Raw genomic sequence first — 25,927 nt, 5'->3', positions numbered from 1 at the left:
AGATATAACACGTACGCTGCCGTTTAAGATGATGGCAGAAGGAATCCTCATAGAACAATAGTTTCTATGATAATTCTTTCTTTATTCTAAATGAGACTCATTTAGAATACATTATTATCCACAATACATTATTAACCATGCATTACATTACTAAATATATTATTATCCTCATGCAATCCTGTTCATTATGATAATTCCTCACCTTACCATACGCTTGGCGCAGCATAGTCAAATATGATTTTAGCGTCAATAAAGCCAACATCACATATTAATTATGGTAACTTAAATTTCCTGAGACTAAAGTAAATATTCCGCTTTGGAAGTTTTAAGCCATAATGAATTCTAATTCTTCGTTATAGAGAGTCGCCCGATTTTGTTCAAATTCCTCACTTGAGGCATTTGATATTAAATATTTTGAATTTATGCCCTCAAAGATATTTCATTTACTGAGAACATCGTTCACTTTCTTTTACCAGTCGTGGGCTTTTCAATACTGAATTATATTCCAGTAAATTATATCCAATAAATCCGCACATTATCCTATTGCATTATCTGCTTTTTCATTTCTTCTTTACTTTCAATTCCTATTTGTTGAAAGACATTATTTCTTTTTCCATTATTCTTATTGGTTTGTGTTTCAGATTAGTCATCCCCCCCCCTCCTCGTTAGGATGTTTCGGAAGGATATGTGCTCTTAGAAATGACAGATAAAAGGCAATGGACACTCCCTCTGTGATACATCCATCGATTTTTTTTTTCTTTGACAGATCATTTCTGTTATCTCATCCCACAGCTTGCAAGTTTCTTTTCATTGTCTTCTTATAGCATTGATTTTTAATATACCTTTTTAATAAGAGAAGCCGTTGTATGTTTCAGTTCCGGACTAGAAAAGCAGAAAATAACACTAGAATATCAATCATTTAAAGTAAAATAATAAAAAATAGTTTAATAATATCAATTTGTAATATTTGACTCGAATTCTTTGGTGAATTATCATGAGAAAATATAAATTTCCTAACATTTTGTTTTTACTTTGATTTTGTAAAGTTTTATGCATATATTAGTCGCGAACTCAATATAGTTTAAAATCAATAAACATTAACTTAAATAATGAGAAATGCAGATTAGAATTGTATTTTCATGCTTACATATTGAGTAAAATTCACTACATTTTATCGATTATTATGCTGACTGATACAAAATTATACTTATAAGAGCAAATTAAATTGTTAAGAAATGATTTCAAAATGTATTAAGAACAGACTAACAGAAAGGAATTTAAAGTTCAGATGGATTTTATTTTTATACTTTATCGATTAATATACAATACAATCAATCATTGTTTTAATCTCTATCGATTTTAATATACAACATTTAATCAAGTAGCGTATTATTAATCGAATTCCGCAAACTGAGACTAAAAATGATATTGTAAAATTTTGCTTAAATAACTCGACATTATGGTAATTATACTAGTTGATTAGTATGGTGATACTAACATTCGATAAAAACTTATGGTCATGCATTTTTTTTTTTCTTTATAAAATTAAGTGCCAGGTGTTTCAGGTACGAATGGATAATTTGCAATGACTATTTTTGAAATTTTTAAGAAATTTATTTTTGCAGCGCCAATTACTTTCTCGTGCAATGTCTGCAATTTTTTCTGTTATGAAAGAGGGGATACAGTGTTCAAAATATTTAGAAATTTGCGACTCTTAATTTACTTAAGATTCCTTTTGAAGACGTTCCAAAACTGAATTGCACGATTTGCGTTTTTCTTTCATAACAGTGACTTATTGGATTTTTTTTTTATTAAAGAAGCGTCGATTTTTTTTATTTGCATAAAAGTTTATTATTACTTTTTCATTTTTACTACTTTTCATGACAATACTGAATTAATGAATTTAGCCTACTGACCTTTGGAAGACCATGACCGGTGCGGCGAAACTACAACCAGCTTGCGCATTCAGTTTAAAACCATTAACAACTGACCGCAGCAGTGAAAAGAAATGTTGTCCATTAAAAGCTTCAGGCAACGCAGTAAAAACACACATGAAAAATAAAAGGAAATATAAAAAGCAAAACCGAACAAACTATCTGTTGCAGTCATGGCCTTGACTGCTATTATGATTTTTGTGTGATCTCCATTTTCAACCTTGACCGCTGAGCCACGAAGTGTGTAACCATCTCTTCCACGGTACCTCTTCCGATTCATGGTTGTGTATTTCACACTCTTTAATATGCTTCAATGCACAAGGCGGTCTCATGTATTCGATGAAGCGCATTCTAGGTCTTCCATATACCTTGAACTTCGTAAGTCGCTGACTGCCATCTTGATTTTACCATGCGTTTTTCATACATTTAGGTTCATTATAGGTATATATAGATTGAAGCACGCGAAATAGATATGCAGCTGCTTTTAACACCTGCTCTCACGAAACTGCTGGTTTGAGTGGCTGGTAAAAATTAAAATTAATGCAAATAGATATCTTTCCTCTGTGCTCTCAAATTTCCACTGAAGTGCTTATAAAAGAAAAACATTCACGTGGTATTCCTGTATTTTAAATATTCATTCAGTTATTATTTTTATTAAGTGTATAAAAAATGAAAATTTTCATATCAAATAGCTATAGAAAAAAAAATTCACCGAACTCTGTATATTTTACTGAGGTTTTTTCCTCACTTGTAACGTCTTTTGTTTTGTAAAAAATACAAATATTCAAAAAATATAATTCAGATATAATAATTCCCACAAGTTGCCTTTTTGACGAATTATTCGTTCTTTCCTATGAATAGCATATTTCCTATTTATAGCTTGTTTAGCGTCCCTCAACGACTACATTATTCGATTGAAGAAAAAGGATCGATTACTTCAACATCGAACGAGCTAAATTAAATTGTTCTTTTCGTAAAATAAACTATCCTCTTTCCATAAAAACTACGGGCCTTCAAAAATGGCTGTATTTTTTGGCATTCTAAATACAGAAATGTTTTTATGGTTATTCAAATTAGTTAAAGTTTGATTGCAAGCTTAAAGATTTATTTTCTTATTTTGACCCGCATTGCTGGATAATAATCCCAATGACCCTTATACAAATGTAAATGGCCTTCTTAAAAAAAACTTCGAAGCGATGTCATTGTACTTCTATTCCTAAATGTCAAAGATGCAGTTGTTCATGACTGCTTCCGGAATCCCTTTTCTGTCTTTTGACAGTACTTTTTGTTGGTTCCTACTGATTTGTTTCCACCACTGCAGACTGTTTTTTTTTTCCCTTTCCTATTTATTAACTTGCATCGTCAACCAATACCCATTTATTCTTTGGAAAACATTTTATTTCTCTTGCGAACAATAGCAGTTTTTCATCTTTTTATTTTTATCCGTGACAGTAAATGTGTTTCCATTTTATTGTATAATAAATTTGCATTTCTTTTATACAACTGCATTATAACGTACTGTTTGCGTGCAAATAATACGTATTCTGGGAAATTAATGCCCTTTTTCTTATTGCATTTCTTATAAATTATATTAAGTAATAGAAATAAAATATTTGGAAATTGATTTTTTTATTCACTTTTATGTGAGAGAGAGTTTGGGAAAATAATAATATTGATAGAATGAAGTCATCTAATTATCATAAAAGTTTTTTTTTTTTTTTGCCAATTTTATATTCAGGATGTAAAAGTGTCCTGCATATATCTTGAGAATAATACTGCTTACTTTATATAATACTTCTGTCTGAATTCTCACTTGTGGATTTCAGAGACTTTTGATTTGTAGTCATTCACAGTTTTTAAACTATGTGACTTGACAACATAATAATGAATCCTTAAATTATGTTAATTAATTTAAATTACTTATGCTATTTTTGTAACTATCTTGCATACAAATAGTAAATTAGCCATGGATACAAGATTTTTTTTCTAATAATATTGTCTTAATGGTCAGAATTTTCACAATTCCTATTTTTCTGTGTTTATCAAAATTATTGAAAACATCTCATCGAATATCTAGTGTTAAATATGATTTAAAATATATGTAAAAAAAAATTTAAGTAAATTCAGTTTGTTTTTCTTAAGGGATATTTAAGATACGGTATATTTAAATGCTAAGTAAGTAAAGTATGAAAAAAGTAGGTAGGCGATGGTTTAATTTACTGAAATAATTTTTTTTTAAAATAGGGTTTAAGATTTATTGATTTTGAAAGATTTGAAGTTTAATAATTAACTATAGATTGTATCAATAAAGTTTACAGTTTTAAATAAAATGAATACTTAGAATAATAATTATATATATATATATATATATATATAATAGGCTATTATCTGGATTTATTTAGAAATAATCTAAGGACCTTAAAAATTGAACATTGATTTTAAGACAATATTCCGGAATGAAACTGAAAAATGCCTATTCTGACATTGACGGAAAGGTATTCACTTTATATTTTGAGGATTATGATGCCATTTTTTTGGTCTTTACGAATTTTTTTATATTTTTAATTTATTGCTTTTAAATGAGATTGCCAAGATAATTCAATTTTTTTTTCTTTTCTTTTTCCTGATATTTCTCCGAAAAGTACATTTTCCCGCGTTTGTTGCATGTTCAAAAATGAGTTGAAACATCGCTTTTTTTTTTTTTTATTGATTTTTTCCAAGTCTAATAATTTCGAAACAGAAATTAATTTGTACACCTTGTATTTCAAAGAATATTTCATGCAAAAGATTAACATCGCAGTATCGATCATTTATTTCTATCAGGTAGTTTTCAAATTTATAAAGTCTTTTTACTTTCTTTATTTCAATGCAATTTAAAATTGTAGAAGGGTAAGGAAAAAAGTAAAATCAAATGTTTAAACAGTTTCTCTGTTTTCTCTACTTTTCCAGTTTTTTGGTGGGGAGGAGGCTTTTTTAAAACACATTTTTTAATTCTTTTATTTTACTTGATTTGTTACATATAAATGATTTCATAATCTGTTATTCTACTTACTTCCTGACGTTCTCGAGGCTTGAATTTTGAATACTTGTGTGTTCTCAATGAGAGTACTCTATTTTATTATTTTCTGAATTTAATTATCAGTTGATTACTTATAAAAAAAATTTCGTACTAGTAGAGCCATCTGATGATCAGTTTGAGAAAAAAATTGATCTTAGGATCAAAAAATAGAAAATAATTTGAATAAAAAAAAATTCTATTTAGCGCACTAGTAAAAGTAAATTTTTAAAAATTCTTTTTAATTAAATTAAACAATTTTAATATTATTTACGAAAGCTACAAATCCAAGATTTGGAGTTCCTGAATATTTCATGAGCTCATTGAAGAAAAAATTACTTAGTCGATTGATTTTCGGCTTATTCAATAAAAGCAACAGCATGAAAAAGGAAGTTTGGACATTTTACTCTGCAACTTAAACTGCAGCTACATCACACCGAAATTTTATTACGCTTAACTACCAATTGATTCAGTAAAAGCTACTCTATTAAGGAAAAAATTTTGAGCAATTTACCTTCCGTTTAAATTGCAGAAATATTTTAGGCATTTACAAGAGGTAATTTTCGTAATGCTGTTTTTATATATTGCTTATTTGAAATTTATATTCTAAAGATGTTACGAGTTCTCTCATGATATTACTTGAAAGCGAATTAGCATATAAATGAATGTCACACGCTTCTAATGACTTAATGTCATCTAAAAGTATTTCCATTGACTACCCATTTCCATTAAAAACTGCAAACTATTAGGAAAGCAAAATCAATTAAAAAATTGCAGTAAAGTGTAATTAATATTTTGTAATGTTTTTACTTAATTCTATAAAAAAAGGCATTAATTTATGATATAAAACTGTTCTTTCTTTAAAAGAATTGAAGAATATCGTAAATTCCTTTTATTTTACGAATTTCGCTATTCAAAAATCTTATGATATTAACAATTGTTTGTTGCTTGAAAATTGGTTGTATTCCCTGTACTTTTAGAGGTGTTAAAATATCTGCTAATATTTTAAAATCCAATTACCATGAATTTTTAAATTCAATGTTTTATTTTGTTTGTTACTTTTTTTGCCTTCATATTTAAAATTTTTTTTATTCATGTTTTACATTTTTTTATATTTTCCGCTGACTTCTAATTTATATTCCATATAATATGTTCTTTGAACGAACGCAAAATAATAAAAAAGCGTGTTTCTCTTTCAACATGCAATAAATATAATTTCAGTCTTTAAACATCAAATTCTCCCGAAAACTTTTCAAAATGAATTATGCAAATACCCATAGAAACACTTGAAATATGCCTGTTTAGGATTCTTTATTTTGCTAATAACTTTGTAGAAATAAATACTTTTATAGTCAAACAGCTTTCAAATTCAATAATTATAATGCTTAATTTTAACTACGCAGTTACAATGAATTAGCATTGCACCAAAACACTAATTGGTTTTGAATTTCTGTTGAAAGAATGTTCCGCTTTCCTGTGTCTATTAATATCTGAAGTTCTAAACTATGACGTAGGAAATCAAAATCTTCTGCATTTCTACTACATTTTCATTTCTGTTTTAATTCTAAACTCGGTGTCCATGAAAGCAAGTTTTTATTTGTTACAATTTCTTTTTGTTTATTACAATCATTTTATTTTTGAAGAATTCGTCGCAAATAAAAACGAAGCATATTCTGAAATCAATTTATTTTTCTTGTTAATATTCTACGGCGCTATTTCGCAGTTAAATAAACAATGACGTGATGTCTGCTTCGTTTACAAGGAAGGAAAACAATTGTTGCATGATTAAACGCACGGAATATTGTGAAAATGAATTAACTTTTTTTCCCTCTCGAGTTTATATCTCTTGAAAATGCGTGTTTCGAAATGTATGAAAATATATTTAATCACTGCTCAAATTTCAAGGCACAATTTAATAAAAACATTTTTTTCATTAAAATGTTTGTTTGTTTTTTTAATTTTTGTATTCAAAAGCATTTACAAATATGTTTTATAACATAGGAGTATGTCTGGCAAATGATAAATACCGGTGTAATGTCTGAAATTCAAGTTAAACTGCAGTACATATCAAATTCAATTCCAAATCGATTGAATTTGCATGGTTATTCAAAAGAATTGCACCAATTATAACTAGCTATAACTTCCTTGTAAACAATATAAATATAAAAAAAATTAAGTACCCTACTGAAAGTTTTGTTGGCGAAAGTAATAACTACTCTAATTATTACGCGCGCAAATGAAATTTTAAGCTTCTTTCTGTATTGTGCTCAGTTTTTTCTTTCCTAGTACAGTATACAAAGCCATTTGTAATCAGTTCATTTTTTAACAACTCTATATAACCATTTACTTAAGCACTTATACCTTAAATTTCTCTAAAAACGAATTCAAAATTTTATTTTATTCGTGTTCTTTCAATACAGATAAATTTAGAGAAACGCAACATTAAACAAATCGAATATATTATTTTGAAGTAGCTTAATGATTACTTGGATTTGCATTAAATGTTTTTTTATCTTATAATTAAATTTAGCTTTATTTATTTGAAAATGAATTTTTATCACATTGCAAAATCTTCGAACGGGGATTCAATTTTCATTTCAAGCCACAGATAAACCCTTACTGAAAAAAAACTTCAGTAAAGTTGGAGTACTTTTCTGAATTTGGCATCGAATTTTGCAACCATTTGTGCCTTCAACAAGACAGCAGTTGGCGTTTATTATTATTATTACTATCCCGCACCCCCTCCCATGAAAGCTGATGTTAAACCAAGTTCAACAAAAGTAGTAAAACTGCGAAACTACAATGCACTTCAAAAAGTTACGGACTTTTTGAGACAAATTTAGGGAACTATTTGCATACCTCCGACGAAATTTATATGGAGTTGTTCTTCCGATTTTTTTCTGAATATAATATCAGTCAGTTCGGAATTGAATAACAGCAAAAGGTCTAGAAACCGGAAGCAATTTTAATAATTCCTGTACGACGCACAGTGATTGGAGTTTAGTTATTGGAGAAAAATAATCATGGTCTGCAAATGCATATAAAGGATTTGTAAAAAAATCTGAAAATAAGAAATTATTTTGAATCGGCATCTACTCCAAAGAAGATTCAAGAGAAATAGAGAGAAAATATCCTTCCCACAACCGCTATTTCTTTCAGTTCACTTAATCTTATCATTTTGAAAAAGAGTATTTATTTTTCTGTAACATGCTCGTCTGCGTGAAAAATGCTTGTCTCTATTCTTCATGTTGCATATTTTGAGAATAAAACATAGTTCCATCTCTTAAATTAACTTCTGCTTTTCTCTTGTTCAAAACATTTGCAAATCTGCAAACGCAAGAAGGGAATTCCGGAGAAGTACTGCATCCAATACAGTTGATAAAATGAATTATTAGAAAATGTATCTATTCTATTCAAATAGCATGTGTTATGATAAAAAACATTTTTGATCATTCAAAAAATATCGAAAATGCCAAATGATGTATAGTTCTGAATATGCTGAATGATAGTTTAATGCTAAGTATGTTATGATTAACTGTTTGAAAGTTTAATTTAATCTATCGTTTAACTTCTCCATAATTGTTTTAGCAAATTTTAAACTGCTCTAAGTATTTAGAAATAAATCTTTATAAAAAAAAGTGTCCAACTTTTAGAACTTATATCCGTTGTTTTTTTTTAATAAACTTCTCCAAATACAGTCAAAATGGTTTCAATAAACTTTTCGAAATACCGTCAAAACGGTTTCAATATCCGGATTATTTATTTAAACTGTGAGTCATGACCCCAAACAGGGCCATATATAGCAATATCACTTGTTTCGCAGCATTTCATTTTCATCGCAGCATTTCATTTTCATCACTATCAATAAAATAGTTAGCAAGATCATTTTAATTTAAGGCATTGAATTAAAACTTCCTGAATGATTATTTTAATCTGAATTCCTTTTTCTATATCTAATTATTTAATGCATCCTTTTACGTTTTTATTTTTGTATTTTTGGGTCGCGACATGAATTCTATACGAAAATGGGGCCGTGAGTGGGAAAAGGAGCACTGCCGTATGCTTTAAAAAATTCCGTGGTGAAAGAGTAAATAAAATTCATGGCATTTTCTTATTACGCTAGGAAAAATACTACTGGCTTCATTTCAAAAATGATGGCCAACTTTTGCTTGTATTCTGCTTGCCAAAAGTTGTTTACCCATCAAAACAGACTGGCTATGCAGACATAACCATCAGTTTTCACTTTTTTTTATTATTATTTTGTTCTTTCATTTTTTCACGCTTCCCACTTTCCCGCCCTGACAACTTACTTCGTCATTGTTGATGATACTTCCCTGCAGAAAATCTCGTGAGAAATCGAGTGAAAATTATTTGCTTTTCTTCACGCCAGTAACTCTCTTGACTTGCAGTTCTTTGTTTGTTTTTCTCCCCTTTTGTCGGTTTGTCGGGAAAAATAAGATTGATCTGACTTCATCACAAATTAGGACTGAGTAAAATTAAACAATTTAAAATACTTTTCTAAAATTGCTTTACCTTATTTTTAGTTTCGCTGTAGATTTGTGGGCTGTAGCTGATATCATTCTGTGTTGTTTTGAGGAAAAAGAAATTATGTCTAAATTTTAACACTAAAACTACCAGAGCTCCAATTAAACGTATCGAAATAGATTTTCCAAGAATTAACAGCGTTATATCCCCTTTTTTAAGTTAACACTTGTAAAATAATAGTTTCCTTTGGCTTAGGAAATATTATTATTATAATATATCATCGCCTCAGGTATCAGATTCCGTAGGTTTATGTACCAACCATGGTTTAGAAAATAATTAAATCATCTCTTGATAGATAGAATTTGCGGTACTATTAATTTACCAACAAGATTATGTCTGTCTTCAGATGGCAAAATGTTGATAGTTTATTTTCTTAAAATCTTAGATTTTTGCATTTTGATGTCACTTTCGTTTATATTTAGAAGGCAGCAAAATGTCGCAAGTAACAATGGTAATGGGTTTGCTCTTATAAAACAACTTGAGGATTTTAAGCGACATCTTCAATCTTAAATTTGCTGTCATGTAAAATTTTTAAAATTTGACTTAAAAAATTTGCTTATGAGCTCAGATTTCATCCGCTTTAGACAATTTAAGTCAAATTTTTGATAATTTGATCGATATGTATTGTATTTTATAAGAAATTATGTTGCCAAATTTTGTTAATATGTCAAATAATAATTAAACTTTTATTAGATAATAAAGCTCAAAGGTTAAATAGGAAACATATGAAGTTCACAGTATGATATAAACACCTTTCGTAGACTTCTTTAAATGCTCTCTGACTTTTTTAATTCCGTTGTGGTCGTTATTTAGGGAGTAATTTAATGATTATTCAATGCAGAATTCTTAACAACTAACTCTAATTTTTTTTTATCAACACACTTCTTTAAGTGATTCAAAGCTAAACTAGTAACAAATATCTCCTATCATTTTTTATGAAAGATGCGATCTTCTAATATTGAAAAATATGTATAAATGATATCTAAATCGCTTTTTTAAATATTATTATTATTGTTACAATTCAAGTATTTGATGAGAAGTATAGCTCTATGCTAATATAAATGTACTAAAATAAATTTTAAGATGTGGCATCATTTTTTTTAATCATTCGCTTCTCACAAAATAAGCATTATTATTTTAACAATGATTATTCTATTCTCAATAAAATATTATTATTTATTTTACTTAAGATTATTTTATAAAGTGCTAAATTTCTTGTATTTTTTCCCTTGTAAGGCATTTTAATCTTCATTTGATAAATTTAATATTTAATATTAAAGAATTTATTAAAATTAATATTATTAATTAAAATTATTTAATAAAATTCCCATCCAGAACTAAGTTTATTTTTATTATCATTTGCCAGATTTCACTAAGCGAAGGGAAAATTTCATTTTTAAAACACTAAAAAAAAAACACTGAACATTTCTAAATGAACAAGTTTTTAATTTGAAAAATATTTTTAAATGTTGTGTCATGTTATGGATTTTTAATGTAATTATTATGATTATAATGTTATGTGCTTCAAATTTCAATTTATAAAAATGAAATGAATAAATTTTTAGAATTATTTGTTTTATAAAGAAATGGTCTTTATTGTACATGTTATTGTCTAAACAAAAAAAAAATCGTGTGTAATAAAATGTACTTTGTGTTCTACTAACTGCTTTTTCATGTCGTTTCTTAGATGTATTTTCTTCGTATTTCAGATTAATCTGCGCCTGATATTGGTGAGTGGGAAAACAAGAGAATATCTCTTTAGCCCAAATGACTCTGCCTCCGATATTGCCCAATACGTCTTCGACAATTGGGTTGAAGGTACAGTTGTCTTCATCTTTTCTTTTTGTTCTGCTCTTGGATTACAATTTTGTTCTAGATACTGACAAGAAGCGAACTGTGACGCTTTCTATTGGATGCGCCAGAAAGCATTCTTTCTGCATTAACACTATTTCAGCACACAGCGTTCTGAAGCATCAAACTAAGACTAGAATAAAAAATTCTTATCCTTGTAGATTTCTGAATTTGAAAGTTCATTTTTAAATTTCCGGATTTAAAAATGTTGTATTGACATTTTTCTAATACTATAAAAAATCGAAAACATAAATGTGACTACAGATACAAGGAACTTTTTTTCTTTTAAAATTAGAACTTTCCTTTTGTTAACTGCCATTTTCTTTGCACATCTAAAAAACTTGAAAATCCACATGAAGATATCTGTGAATAATACTATGGAAATAATATTATGAATGTATTATATTTAATATGCATTAAAACATAAAAATAAAAAAATTAACCTTCAAAAACATTCAGTTTTTTAAAAGCAATCAATTTCTGTGAATTCCACATTTTCGGTAACTTTTCCATTAGTAAACTGTTATGCTGACATTTATGTGGCCTACTTATTCAAATTAAATTTCCAAATCAGTAGCTGTAATTTTTTTTGTCTGAAAAATATAATCAGTTATATACTATAAGGAAAATCAAAGCAAATTCTCCCACTGGATGCAAATAAAGAATATAGTTTTATGATACAAATTCAGATTAATTATTTCTTGATTTTTTTAAATGATGTCTAGAAATGTTCGAATAAATATTTTCCTTTTTATTAAATATTATTCTGTCAGTTCTGGATTTCATAATGAAATTAGAATGTTCACTGAAACAAAATAAAATTATAACTTTCTTGCAACTTTTATCTCCCGTATTCATTCAAAGAAGTACAGTAAAATTTTTGGAAATAGATATTAGAGCACAGAAATACTAAAACTGATTGATTTTTAAATAATTATCTTTTAATATTAAAATAGAGCCTTAAATTCATAATCAGTGTTAAAAAAGATTTTGATGATATTCATTTTTAATTTAAAATATTTATTATGTTATAACTATGGTGTTACATTATTCTTATAACAAATCTTTTCTTTTGCTTGTATGAAGTTTACAGCTCATAAGTAAGGCTGTCATGTTATAATTTTAAAGGCCTTCTTTTTTTTTAAATTTAAAATGAAAAATGTTTTGTTATAAGTCCAGATAAGGAAATAAAAAAGCTTTCAACCACGAAAACATCAACAATAACATGAAAAAAAACACCCTATAAAACAATCAAACTACAACTCTATTTGCCAAACTTTGTTTTGCCTTCCTAGCAGATGTTACCTCGATTTTTATACTTTTTTTAACGAAAAGTTTTGATTTAATACTACACAAAACAACACATTCGATTTTTTCCTCTGCCTTAGGCCTTTGACTGTTAGGCGAGCATAAAGCGTCTTTTGATATCAGCTGTAACCTTTTGGTAGTAATTTGTTTTATAAGTGCTAGCGTATTTTTTTTCCCCTGAGACCAGAAAAATGAATGGACCTTCTTCATTCCTCGCTTCAGTAGTAATCTCTGTCAGCATTCCATAATATCTTCTACTCTCGATGATTGTTGTAACCTAAAACTGCATAGATATAATATACTGGTCACCACATGACCCAATATTGATAACCTTCATCAGACCAGCTGTTTCTGAAACGTCAACTGACGCTCTGTCACCAGCTAGTTTATCTCCTTAAACACAAGCGAGAAATAAATAGCGAGATGGGAAATATGAATCATTATGCTTTTTTTGCTTCAAATATTTTTGTTTTCTGTTTCCTGTTTATTAAACTTTGTTTTAAAGAGTTTAGAAGTTATCATGAAGCAGCAATTTGAGTAGAGTGACAACTCCATTTTATATCAGTGAAGGAAACGTGTTGTAGTAGTACACGTCATTTGGTGCAACAAAAGATGCAATAAATATCTTATGTATAATTATTAAATGTTAAAAGTTAACTTATTTTCATTAAAATATAAAATCATGGTGCAGCTCAATTTTTTACCTAACATTTGCCTGTTTCGAAAAATTGTTAAAATTTCAAAACTTTGAAAGGCTAGTGAGTTATTTATGAAATTTCCAATATGCAAAACATTTCTTTCTTGCATAAGAACTAAGTAAAAACTACTCATTTAAAAATTGTTATTATTTAGCCGATCGATTGTTTAAAATATAGAAAATAATGTAGTTTTTTTTGTCAGTATCGTAATTTTTCATTATCCTATTAAAACATAAAATCTGTGTTCAAGGCTTGAATACCTAATTAACATTAATTTCATACTAGTTCAAAGAAATCAAAATACCGATTTACTTCATACCGAACTTCCATTAGTTTATATTTGCCCGCTAAGATAACAGATAATATTGACGATGTTCCTATCTTTAAATAGTTTTCTTTGCGGTTAGTGCAAATGATGAACTGGTTTACTTGAATAAATCAAATAAATAATTAGATGCTTCTTATTGTTCTTATTGTTCTTATTGTTGCTCCGGAATCTTCAATGTAGAACATTGCAAAATCATTTTTGTACTAATCTGTTATTGGCAAATTAGTCCTTTTTCCCAAATATCAATTGTGATTATTCTGCTTCTTAATCACTTGCATTATATTACTTTTTCCTTTCCAATAATGCAAAACCTAACACATTTTCTAAAAATAAAACTTAAATATTTACAGTTTAAGCATTTTTCTTTTCAATTATTATACTGTACTACACAATGATAGATATTACATTATTCAGGTTATTATACTAATCTATTAATAATCAAAAGATTTTAAACTAACAGTAGTCAATAATGATTTGAAATATGTATATATTTTTCTGCTTTAGCTGAATGGGCTGAAGAATCTGTTGCCAAAGCAGAAATTTTGCGTTTGATATACCAGGGGAGGTTTTTACATGGTAATGTAACTTTAGGAGGTAAGTTTACCTTTTTCTACATGTTAATTTCCATGAATTTATCATTAAATATGTAAAAAAAAACATGTGCACATACTTTTAGGTATTCAGTAGTCGTGTGTAATCCGAGATAATTAAATAACGTTTAGTAAATGAATTCATCAATTTAATATATATCCAATTTAAAATTATAAATTTTTCATTTCATGTTTTGTGATCTTGAAGTAATTGACATTAAAAGAAAATATGCTTTTTTTCTTATTTTTTAATTGATTAACCATGGAAAATATATTTGTATAGTTATTTAAAATAGTAAATTTACTAATAACTGTAAAAATACAATAATATACGACTAAATAGGGAATTATTATTAAATTGTATTTAATTGAATGTAGCATTTATTTGAAAAAAAATTTAAAATCAATGCATTTCTTATATTGGATCTCGAACTGAAATACTGATTTTTTTTTCAACGACAGTGAATTACACTTTTCTTTAAATATTTCATAAAAATAAATACAAAATTAGGCGAATAACACAAAATTATTCGTTGTTTATTAACTTTTGATGCTTAGTGCTAAAAGTTATGCCAATAAGTTATTGAAATAACTGGTGATAGTGAAATACATATTTTGGCTCGTGTTGGTATAAAAACCTTTTATGTAAGGATTTTTTAATTCTTGAAAGTATGCTAATCTAAATTTTGATTTTTATTCAACTAACATTGCAAAATATCATTTGAATTAATTATCACAGCATATCAAGTAACATTTATTCAACTAATATGGTTCTCACACATATATTTCTTTAACATAAAATACAAAATTTTTTTGATTGTACTATTAAAATAATTTAAGCAAAATAATTAAACATCTAACTGGAATTTGTACTTAGTCTGTGTACTGCTTTAAGAAAAAATTTCTATTCTTAAAGTTATTCAATATAAATTTTTATTCTTGTTCAGCTAATATCGTTTTAAAACTGGTGTATTCTCACAAATATATCAATTTAGTGTGAAACACAGATTCACTGGGTTGTACTAGTGAAATAATTTAAGCATATACGTTTAGAATTCGTACTTTCTTGGTCCTTAAGTTATTATTACTAAAAAAAAAAAAAAATGAAAATAAACAGCGGAGTGGATCAGGTAACTAGTTTTCAACCAAACAATAAAGGAATTAAATCAAGAAAACGAAAAACCCTGCTTACTGACCATGCATCAGAAAAGTTAGGAAACTAAGTCTTTAGACTAACAACAAGCAACCAAACAATTGAAGTTCGTAAATTTACCCTTCCTTTAATGTATTTTACCCCTCGAAGAACAGAATTTGTGATTGGAAAATCCTTTGGGCTTTAAGTTCGTTCTGTTTGAGAACACGAAATAAACCAAACTTGTAATTTATAGAAAGCCCAGTTTGAGTTTTCTTTCTAATTGCTAGCAGTATCACCTGCTCCCATACAACTCGCAGCCAACTTGAATTTAATTATTCGGATCCTTGCAGAGCGAGACAATCCTTTTCATCCATCCTGGATACGATTAGCACAAAGATATAAAAAAAAACTGAATAATTAGTTAATTGAAATTAAATTAACCCACGTCAGAGTTGAATAAATAATGCTTAACTTAATGTTCTGTGATTAAACGGGATGTAAATTCCACAGTCGTTGTTTAAGCTATATGCCATTACAAACTTTTTTTTTTTAATTTGGGCGATTTGTTTCCCTTTGTTCTTCAGTTAACTCTGAACTAGTTTTGCATAACTTTATCAAATCCATGCGGCGGAATCACTTAAGAGAATGTTTAAAATAGAGGATATTTGTACTTTCGAGACAGAAATGAGACTGTGCACTTTTTTTAAACCTCCTTGTTTCTGCTACAAGAGTTTTGTGAAGTTGCAATTTATTTGCGTAGATTAACTATTGCCACTTCTTTAGTCGAGCAATTATGTTGTAAGATTAAATGATAAATATACTTTTTAATGTTTTTTTTTAATGTTCCAGTATGAAGGAAAGTAATGTGATTACTAAATGTTTCGTCTTCCTATGGAAATGGATGCAAAAAAAAAATGTTAAAATAATGGAGAATTAACAGTTGTACAATGTACTCCGTTCATTGGACTATGCCATTTAATAAATAGTGCAACATGTTTTTAACAGGCTGGAGCATTGGCCACTCGCCTTATTCCTCAGACACTAGTTGTTTAATGACCAATCATCAATCTGCAGTCCATGCAGTGCTCTTGTCCCCATACGGCGCGCCGTAATTGAATCTCTTTTTAGCAGACTGCGTTTTAAACTTTTTGACTAGTCTCTTGCAGTGGCCAGCTGTTCGTTCATCGTATTGGTGTTATTAGTAATTTAATCATGCCAACCAACTTTTTTTAATTAATTCTATCTCAACAGAAAATTATTGTATTAAAATACACTTGCTCAATAAAAGTAGACCATTTTGATTGGTTAGCTGTGCTTGCTAAGTGGTGAAATCGATCTACGTGTTGAGATTGGGAGCACTACCAAAGTTTTATTTTCCGATATTTCTCGAAACGGTAGGGGGGCAGTGGTTGAGCGAGAGGTGATTGTTGATGTCATGTTTAGGGACTATGAGCTGTCATAAGAAATACAAAAAAAAAAAAAAAAAGCAAAATCGGTATTTCGGTTATGGCTGAGGGATTCTATCAATATTTTCTCCTATAGGGAATGTGCAGTGAAGTCGGGGGTTTGATATTTCTTTCGAAAATAGAAGAATAACTGTGGGCAAGTGACCATTGATGATGTATCTAAGGGTCGTGACCTTTCAGATGCAATAAACGTTGGACAAATCGGTACAGTAGTTGAGCCCTACTGTACCAGGGGGGGGGGAATCTGTTGCTGTTTTTTCTCAAAAAAAAAAATAGTTAAGTTTTTAGATTTCTCTCAAAAATGAAGGATATGAAGGGCAAACGACATTGATGGCGTTTCTAGGGGTTATAAGGTTTAATGCAAAATAAAAAATGGCAAAATGCGACCAATGATTGAATGTAGTGGACTTATTCTTTGGTTTTACCAACCATCTTAAACATATTAGTACCCCTGATTTTAACTTGTTTTTCTAAATTTTAGAGACACTTTTTTAAAAATTTATTCTTGCACTTAAAAGACATTGGCATTTTCTTCTTCTTTTAAATTAATCATTTAATTTCTTTCACTATCTTTCAACAAAAAATTATAATGAAAATGTGACAACTTTAATGCCATTTTTCTGTTATATATTTGTTCAAAATATAAATTACCAGCCGAATTCATTTTATTTAATGAGGGGAATAGTTCCCCCCCCCCGTCATGAACCTTTTTTTATCATCATAAATATAAAAAAAATTCTTCCATTTTCGTTTTTATAAAAAGTAATTTATAAAATTACTTTTTGTAAAAATAATAATTTTTATTATTTTTTATACAAAGTGATTAAGTATTTTTATTTTCTTTGCTAGCTTTGCAGTTGCCTCTGGGCAGAACTACAGTTATGCATTTAGTCCCAAGAGAAAATCTACCCGAGCCTAACTCACAAGGTAAGCAAATATTAATTATGCTCTCAATTAAAGAAGTGTATTTAATTAAGGGTATAATCTTTATTTGATTATAATTGAAAAATTTAGAGTAGATATTCCTCTTTCTAAAGCTTTTTGTCTCAAGTGAAAAAATTCACATCACCTGCTGAGAGCCATGGAGATCTAAGTCCGAAATTCACAATCTAGAGGTCATTTCAAGGTCAAAGATAATTTTTCTGTGTGGCGTATGTCAACATCTAAAGGCTAGGAGATGAGATTCCTTCTATCCCTTCCGCACGTGTAAAACAATTCATTAGATGCCTTTTGGAGATATTAACTTGAAAATCGATTATTTAGAATTTTATCTTTATGAATTTCAACGAGGTTTATGTATATATTTTCTAGAACATATAGTTGATATTATTTTGTAATTAAAGCTTCTTTATAACTTTCTTCTTGAAACACACATTGCGCCAATATGATTAATTGAAAAATTAAAGGTTTCAGTCAAATAGTTAAATTGAAATAGGCTAAAGACAAAATAACATAAATGAAAAATCCTTCCTAAATCTGGTCATTCACAAACACTCCCCGTCACACAAATAGAGTGGTGACTCTCCTTGTCGTTCCATTTTTTTAGCTTATCCATTTAATAATCAACCTTGGTCAATGCCTTACTAAAATACTCCGAAGTCCTCTCCTATCTTCCTCCATACATGAAAAGCTTCTCTCCCACTCCCTGCAACACTCACCATTCCAAATGGTAAGGAGTGAGAGATATTTAGATGGTTTAGATATCCAACATTTCCCTCCTCACCATACCAATTCTGATCGGTTTCCATACTGAAAATCGGGTTTTATATGGAATGGTTGTATTTGCGTGGCATGGTGCACTCGTGAAGGATCGATTTAAGAATCTTAAGTGGTAATAGCAAAGGGGCCAGTCTTCTTTTGTATCCTGCATACCATTCAATTTTGATCTCCTTGAGAATTATGAAAATGTAATCCCTCTAACTCTCGTGTTTTCATATGCTAAATTTTTTGTGTAAAAAAAAATCACAAATTATCGTATCAAATTGGCTTGGGTGATACTGTATAAACCTGCTACTCTGTATCAGATACAAAAACTGGTACATATTAAGGGTATTGGGTACTGGTGTTAGTTTTTGGATCTGAATAATACCGATTTGTAATCTGTTTGACCTCATTCATTTTCAGTCGGGTGATACTATATCAGTCTGATACAAAATATTAGGTTAATATGATCTAGTTTACCGTCTTGCTTCGATAACGATATGAGCGTGAGTGGCGTTTTTTATCTCTCTATATATTTTATCCTAACCTTTACTCCATGTAACGAAGCACAAATATCTCCTTCTCGAATTCTAATTTTATCCGAAGAGTCTTTTCCTTTTTCACTTCTCATCCATCCGTCAATCACTGTCAAAACTTAAGTCAATGTCTCTTCCGAAGAAGCGAAATACCAACTTGGGATATCAGTATCAGCTGCCAGTCTCGCCTAGGATTGGATAATAATAAATCAATCTATTGAAAAATATCAAAGTGATATTTGTAACAACATGATAAGAAATATCAAGGTGATATTTGTATCAGTATCAAGGTGTATTAAAAAGTATCAAGGTGATATTTGTATCAGTATCAAGGTGTATGAAAAAGTATCAAGGTGATATTTGTATCAGTATCAAGGTGTATCAAAAAGTATCAAGATGATACATGTATCAACATGATACAACGCATTAAGATAATTTGTATTTACATGAAACAAAGTATAGGATTGTTATGATATCACCCAATCATAGACTGCCATTGTGCCTCGACGACACTGCATGCATATTTTATGTTTTTTAATTACATATATATAATTGCTGACCATTCCTTACCTGAAATGAATGTATTTCTAAAGCATTTTTTTTCCTTGCATTATTTATTATAAGACTACAAGATGGATGAAATTTTCGATGACTAAATAAATGAATTTTGTTTTAAACAATTTTTTTTATTCAAAACAAATAGATGACTCAAATAATATAATTATTATTAGTAAATTAATTGAAACAAATAAAAACTAAATGTTGAACATTAATAGAATTTTCAGAATACAAAGTTTAAAAAAAAATGCACTTCAAAAGAAAATATTTTAAAATTAAAAATATTTTCTTAATAAAGATATGATGAAATGCTCAAGAACTAAAAGAAAATTAAATTCTTGGTATCAATCTTTCAGGTTTCGTAAAAGTTCTTACTTTTTAATATTGCTTTAAAAAATAAAGTACAGAATTAAAATTAAGAAAGTTATAGGTAACTAATGACTTTTAATACCTATTGACGACAAAGGAATCGGTTGTCCGCTGTATCAAATATAAAATTATCAGGTTAAGGTGTCAAGAATAGTCGAGTATCAGTATAAATCTGTGCAAAAACAGGTATCAGTTCAACTCTAATCTAGGTGCAAGTAAAAGAACCAGTACCCACCAAGTACCTGATTTTATTAAGATGGGGAAAGAATTGGTTCCGGCTGTATCGGATACAATCCAGTATCAGTATCAGTATCAACTTGCACCTGATACAGCCAAATTAAATATCAATAACCCAACTCTAGTATGAAGTAATCCAAAAATGGCTAATAATTTTTTTAATTCTTCTTTATCAAATTAAAGAATTCGTTTTATTATTATTATTATTATTATTCAAACGCATTTCTTCACATAAATTGTTTATGTTGATATTACGCTAAGGAAGTATGACTTCTCATAAAAAATGAAATTCTTGATGGAATTTTTAGTCATTGATTTAAGAAATTTTGTATAAAAATTTCCGAAATAAGAGCACCTGCGAAATTTCTGAACATCTAGAAGGTTTTTAAAAGGTTTAGAAAGGCTTCTGTTTTAATAGAAACAAATAAATACCGCAAAGGATTGATCATCACAAATCTTTATATATATTCAGCGTTATTATTGGTTATAAATCATGGATCTCCCAATATGCCCCAGAAAATAAATATCAATCATCAGCATGGACAACCGAAATTCATAACGACATAATGAAGTAAAAGGAATGACGAATGATGAGAAAAGAATGGTGGTCTCTCTTTACACAAAATTGATTTGATCATGTTGTTGTTACCTCGCTAGGCAAAAATTAATGTTGAAGGGAATGTACTGATTTTAGAATTAGATAGTTTTTTTGTAATTTTTTAAGAAATTTTTTTTTAAAGTTTTTAACGATTTTCTATCAAACTTTTATCAGTTGAACAGTTACTGATACAAGCAGTTTTAATTGCGAACTAAGTGTTTTTTGTCTGAAAACATATCATGCCATTTAAAAATTATCTAAATTGTTAGTGAGGCATTTTCTAATACAAAAATTTTTTTTAAGTCAGAAGTATTCATCATTAGAAACTATCTTCCAAATTTTTATCATTTGAACAGTTACTGATACAAGCATTTTTAATTGCGAACTAAGTGTTTTTTGTCTGAAAGCATATCATGCCATTTAAAAATTATCTAAATTGTTAGTGAGGCATTTTCTAATAAAAAAAATTTTTTTTTAAGTCAGAAGTATTCATCATTAGAAACTTTCTTCCAAATTTTTATCAGTTGAACAGTTACTGATACAAGCATTTTTAATTGCGAACTAAGTGTTTTTTGTCTGAAAACATATCATGCCATTTAAAAATTATCTAAATTGTTAGTGAGGCATTTTCTAATAAAAAATTTTTTTTAAGTCGGAAGTATTCATCATTAGAAACTTTCTTCCAAATTTTTATCAGTTGAACAGTTACTGATAAAAGCAGCTTTAATTGCTAACTTTTTTTTTTATCTGAAAACATATCACGTGCTGTTTAAAAATTATCTAAATTGTTAGTGAAGCATTTTTTAAAAATAAAATTTGTCAAAGTGTCATTATAAATACTTTTTATAGAATCTAAAAATTATTTTTTATCACATATGATGTGCATAAAATGTTTTAACACATTTTTAAAAATGTATGCTGTGTAGATGCTTACTACAGGCAGAAATTCTAAAATTCGACTTAAGTTGCGAAAGAAATCAGAATCAGGGTTGAACATCAATTTTCGAAACTTCCAGCTGACAAGCTGTTGCGGAACCAATAAATATTTCAAGCACTTTCGAAATAAATCCCACTGATTTGGTGTGAAAGTTTAAATAACATGTCAATCCAGATCTCGACGTCGGCTTAAACTTATAAGAATCATCTCCAAATAATCGTAGCATTGCTATAAAACGGGACGTTCATCTAAGCAAGGAAAAATTCGAAACTTAATGCAGCTAAAGAACGGAAAAGGGACCCTGAAGATTATAGGGTAGAAATATTCCTTTACTAAATGAAACTTACTGCAGTGCGTCACAAATGTGAGAGCTTTCTTAAAATCTAAATTAATTTTATCTGAACCGCAAGTCTTACATGTCACGCGATCTCTGTTCTTTCATGTTTGAAGTCATTACCTACTGAGCCTAATTCTTGCATAGAATCGATAACCTTGTCATAAACAGAATGTTTTTACTTTCACAAGTATTGACAATCGATTTTGGAATCGAATAACAGATAATGGTTCAAAAGTTGGCTTTTTTAAACTAATTTTTAACCAATTCTAAAAGAAAATACTTTTTCCATCCATGAAAATTTATATTTATGACTCGAATTGAGATTATTCGTTGACACATCATGATGACCAAACTATCAAAACGATTATTTTCGCCCCCCCCCCAAGTATTCTAGCACGAAAGAGTTGCATTACCTTTTGAATTCTTTATTTATTTTTCTCACTTGATCTTTGAAAAGAGTATTATATTTTTTTTTCAGAGTATATCTAAACTTTTTTCAACTGTAATCAAATTCTTTTTTAAGTTTATTATATGAAGTACAAATAAAAACTTCAAGGTCTGTGAAAAAAGTATAAAGATTATCGATAAGTTAAAAATCAAGAGGAAGAAATAGTTTTTTTATGTTAATCAAAATGCTAATAATAAAAAAACCAACAAAATATATTTATGAGCATTTTTTTACAAAAAAAAAAATATTATGCAAGAAATTCTATGACCACTTTATGGTCACTATTTATATTGTAAATAATTATTCTTTTAAACGTTTAAAATTAATATCAGTTAAGTGATTGAAATGTGTTACATTTTTGTTGTTTTCGCTTGAAATCTTTATTACTTCTTCAATGCCATGTAGAACACCACAGACAAATTTCTAGGGTTAATCGTACACGTCAATACAAACAAGTGTTGCAATAGAATAATCGGTCGCAAATACAAAGGTCAATCAAATCAGATTTAACGGAATACGAATTCACTAAAGGGCATAACCATAGTTGTATGAATAACAACATGCGAAGCGTGTATTGCCTTTGAACGGCATGTCTTTTGAATACATTTTAAATTACTCCAACGGTTTTTTGTGTCGAAATAAAGTCGTTTATCTGCCTTAAAGTCTTTATTACTAGACGTTTTATCTGCCATGTTTCATATTCCTTTTAATGTTGCCGTTCATATAAATGTTTTTGTGAATTTGTATTCCATTATACGCTTTATCAGCTCTATCCTTTTCTCTTACTGAATTCCCTGGCATAGAATCCCTTAGGAGGAGTCTCCTGTAGTCCCTCTACAAAAGTTCCCTGTCTTTGTTATAAAGACTCATGTTCTATGGCAGAATTTGTTTGTCTTCACTCATACAATCACTTCCAAAAGTTTATCCGTGGAGTTCTTTACCATAATATATAATAATTCTGAAAACAAATAGAATTTATGGAAAAAAGTCAAGCCTTTTCTCTAATCAGGAGCATAAAGCATGTTTATTGTTAAAGATTTATGAAGATAAAAAAAATAATTATTAAAACATCTTTGAAACTTTTGAATAAGAAGAAAAAGAAGCGATGGAGACAATAGATAAATATGTCTATCCTCATAAGTTATAGAATTAAATTCAAGTTCCCGATAAATAACAATGAAAGTCTCTACAATATGCTCTTATGTCAGTGCTGTTAAGAAATATAATCGAATACTTTCTATTATTTCAGATTATTTTGTAAAATAATCGTGATTAACGATATTATCAAAATGAGAAGAATTTTTCTAGAATTGATATCCTCGACTGAGGATGACTTAATCATTATTCATTTATGACAAAAATTAACACCATCCTTGAAAGATTGGTATTATATGTTATTAAGAGTGATAATTGGTCTACAAGATATTGAATATTTATTTCGGCAATATTATATAGATTTTATATTGACAGCATTAATGCTTTTACACAGGCCGAAACAGTGAGGTTTTATCATTTAACATATGAAATGCTCGCGGATATATTTTTTTAACCTTTTATTTGCAATTCAACATTATGAGAAACACTGATGTACAATTTCTTTAATTTGATTTAAAAAATTTATCAGTGATCTATAAATTTTCACCGACCTTAAAAGACTTTAGCATTCTCTTTTCAAAAATCTCTCTATTTTCAGCGAAATATAAACCACGATAAATTATTTTCCTTTGCATCAATGTAGGATACTAAAATTTAATTTACGGCTTTTCCGTTGAGCAACATTTGTAGATTTTGAAATCTCTCAACCGTAAATTAAGATAGTGGAAAGGAATAAATAAAGACTCGCCTTCTATCTGAAAAATAAATTTAGCTCTTCCTGTGTTTCAACTGCAGAGTAAAACAAATAATAAATATTTTGATTTATTTTTAAATTAACATACCGGCGTATTTGTAATAATTCAACAAACTGTTTACGATAAGCTCGCTTATTTTTTATATTATGATAATATTTATAAGAATTTATTTAATATTTGGAATATTACATTTAAGAAAAAATTAAAATTCAATCAATAAATATTTAAATGCTTTATTGCAAAATATAATTTTTAATATAAAGCTTTTATAGCTGTATTAAATTGATTTTTTCTTTGTGTAATTAAATAAATTCAAATAGCGATAAAACAAAAAAAAAATTAAAACATTAATATATTTGAAACAGGTAAATGCTCTTGATAATAGAGCTATTTAAAAGTTGATTATATAAATACAAAAAATATTTGAAATGTTACAGTCATGAGTATCTAAAAATTAGTAGTGAAATTATAAAGAATTTTTTTTCTCCTTAATCTGGCATAAAATATTAAATGCGAAACAATTTTCATGGGACATTTGATGCATTGGAGTAGTATCAAAGCTCAAGTTTAGTTATATTAACGTCCCGTTTTAAAGCAGCACTAGGGCTATTTTGGGACGGACCTCGTAATTTTGAACCGCGGTCAGATGACGAGGACGACACTTAAGCTGGCACCCCCTCTCCACACCACACCAACGGGAGGACGTTTGGCCCTGACGGATTTATCGTGCAACAGACCCCCTTACACGGCGGTTCTTCGGTGGAATGGGGTCTCGAATCTGAAACCCTACGGCTCACAAGCCGTGACCTTACCACGAGGCCACCACGGCCCTATCAAAGCTCAAAAAAAAAAAAAAAAAAAAAAAACAAGGTCATTTTGATCAGAATGGATTTCTCAAAATAAATTAAACAACAAATTATGATAAATAGAACTCAAAAAAGCATTTTTTGTTTATCTATTATATATAAAGTATTTCAAATTCATCTATTTTACCAGTGTAAAGTTATAAATTTTATTATATAAAATAATGTTTATTAATAATATCCGAGCGAATTGTTAATAAAATGTTTATCAGAACTTTTAAAAATTTTCTAGAATGGGAAAATCTTTTTAATTTAGATTTCAAATTTTTTTCTTGGCTTTTACTCGCAACTTAAGACAATAGAGATGTTTTTAGATTTGTTGCTATCAGACTTTCACGTAATTACAACCAATAATAAAACTAAGGATAATTAATCCTTCCTTTGCTATTACAAATGCTAGACTGCCTGTTAATTTTCTGTTTTTGTTGTTGTTGTTGTTTCGCCTTTTACCTTCACAGGATAGTTTCAAAGCAGAGTCATGACACTTTATGAGCACGTAACTAATATTGTTTTTTGGAAGGGAGGGAAAAAAAAAAACTTCGCAGCGAATAGCCGTCGCTTTCCTATCAATCATGATTAAAAT

At 28.6% G+C, this 25,927-nt stretch overlaps 1 protein-coding gene across 1 annotated transcript in view; it reads left to right on the top strand.

The window, feature by feature from the left end:
• The window catches only part of LOC129958636 (ubiquitin-like protein 3), a 194,639-nt gene that overhangs the window by 154,678 nt on the left and 14,034 nt on the right, over positions 1-25,927 (top strand). The window contains exons 2-4 of the mRNA XM_056071235.1: positions 11,244-11,352; positions 14,224-14,313; positions 17,760-17,837. Of these exons, the coding sequence (XP_055927210.1) occupies positions 11,244-11,352; positions 14,224-14,313; positions 17,760-17,837 (277 nt within the window). The remainder of the gene's footprint in view (positions 1-11,243; positions 11,353-14,223; positions 14,314-17,759; positions 17,838-25,927) is intronic.

The sequence above is a fragment of the Argiope bruennichi genome, chromosome X1 (genome assembly GCF_947563725.1).
Source record: "Argiope bruennichi chromosome X1, qqArgBrue1.1, whole genome shotgun sequence".
NCBI lineage: Eukaryota > Metazoa > Arthropoda > Arachnida > Araneae > Araneidae > Argiope > Argiope bruennichi.
This window is presented reverse-complemented; position numbering and strand designations above follow the sequence as displayed.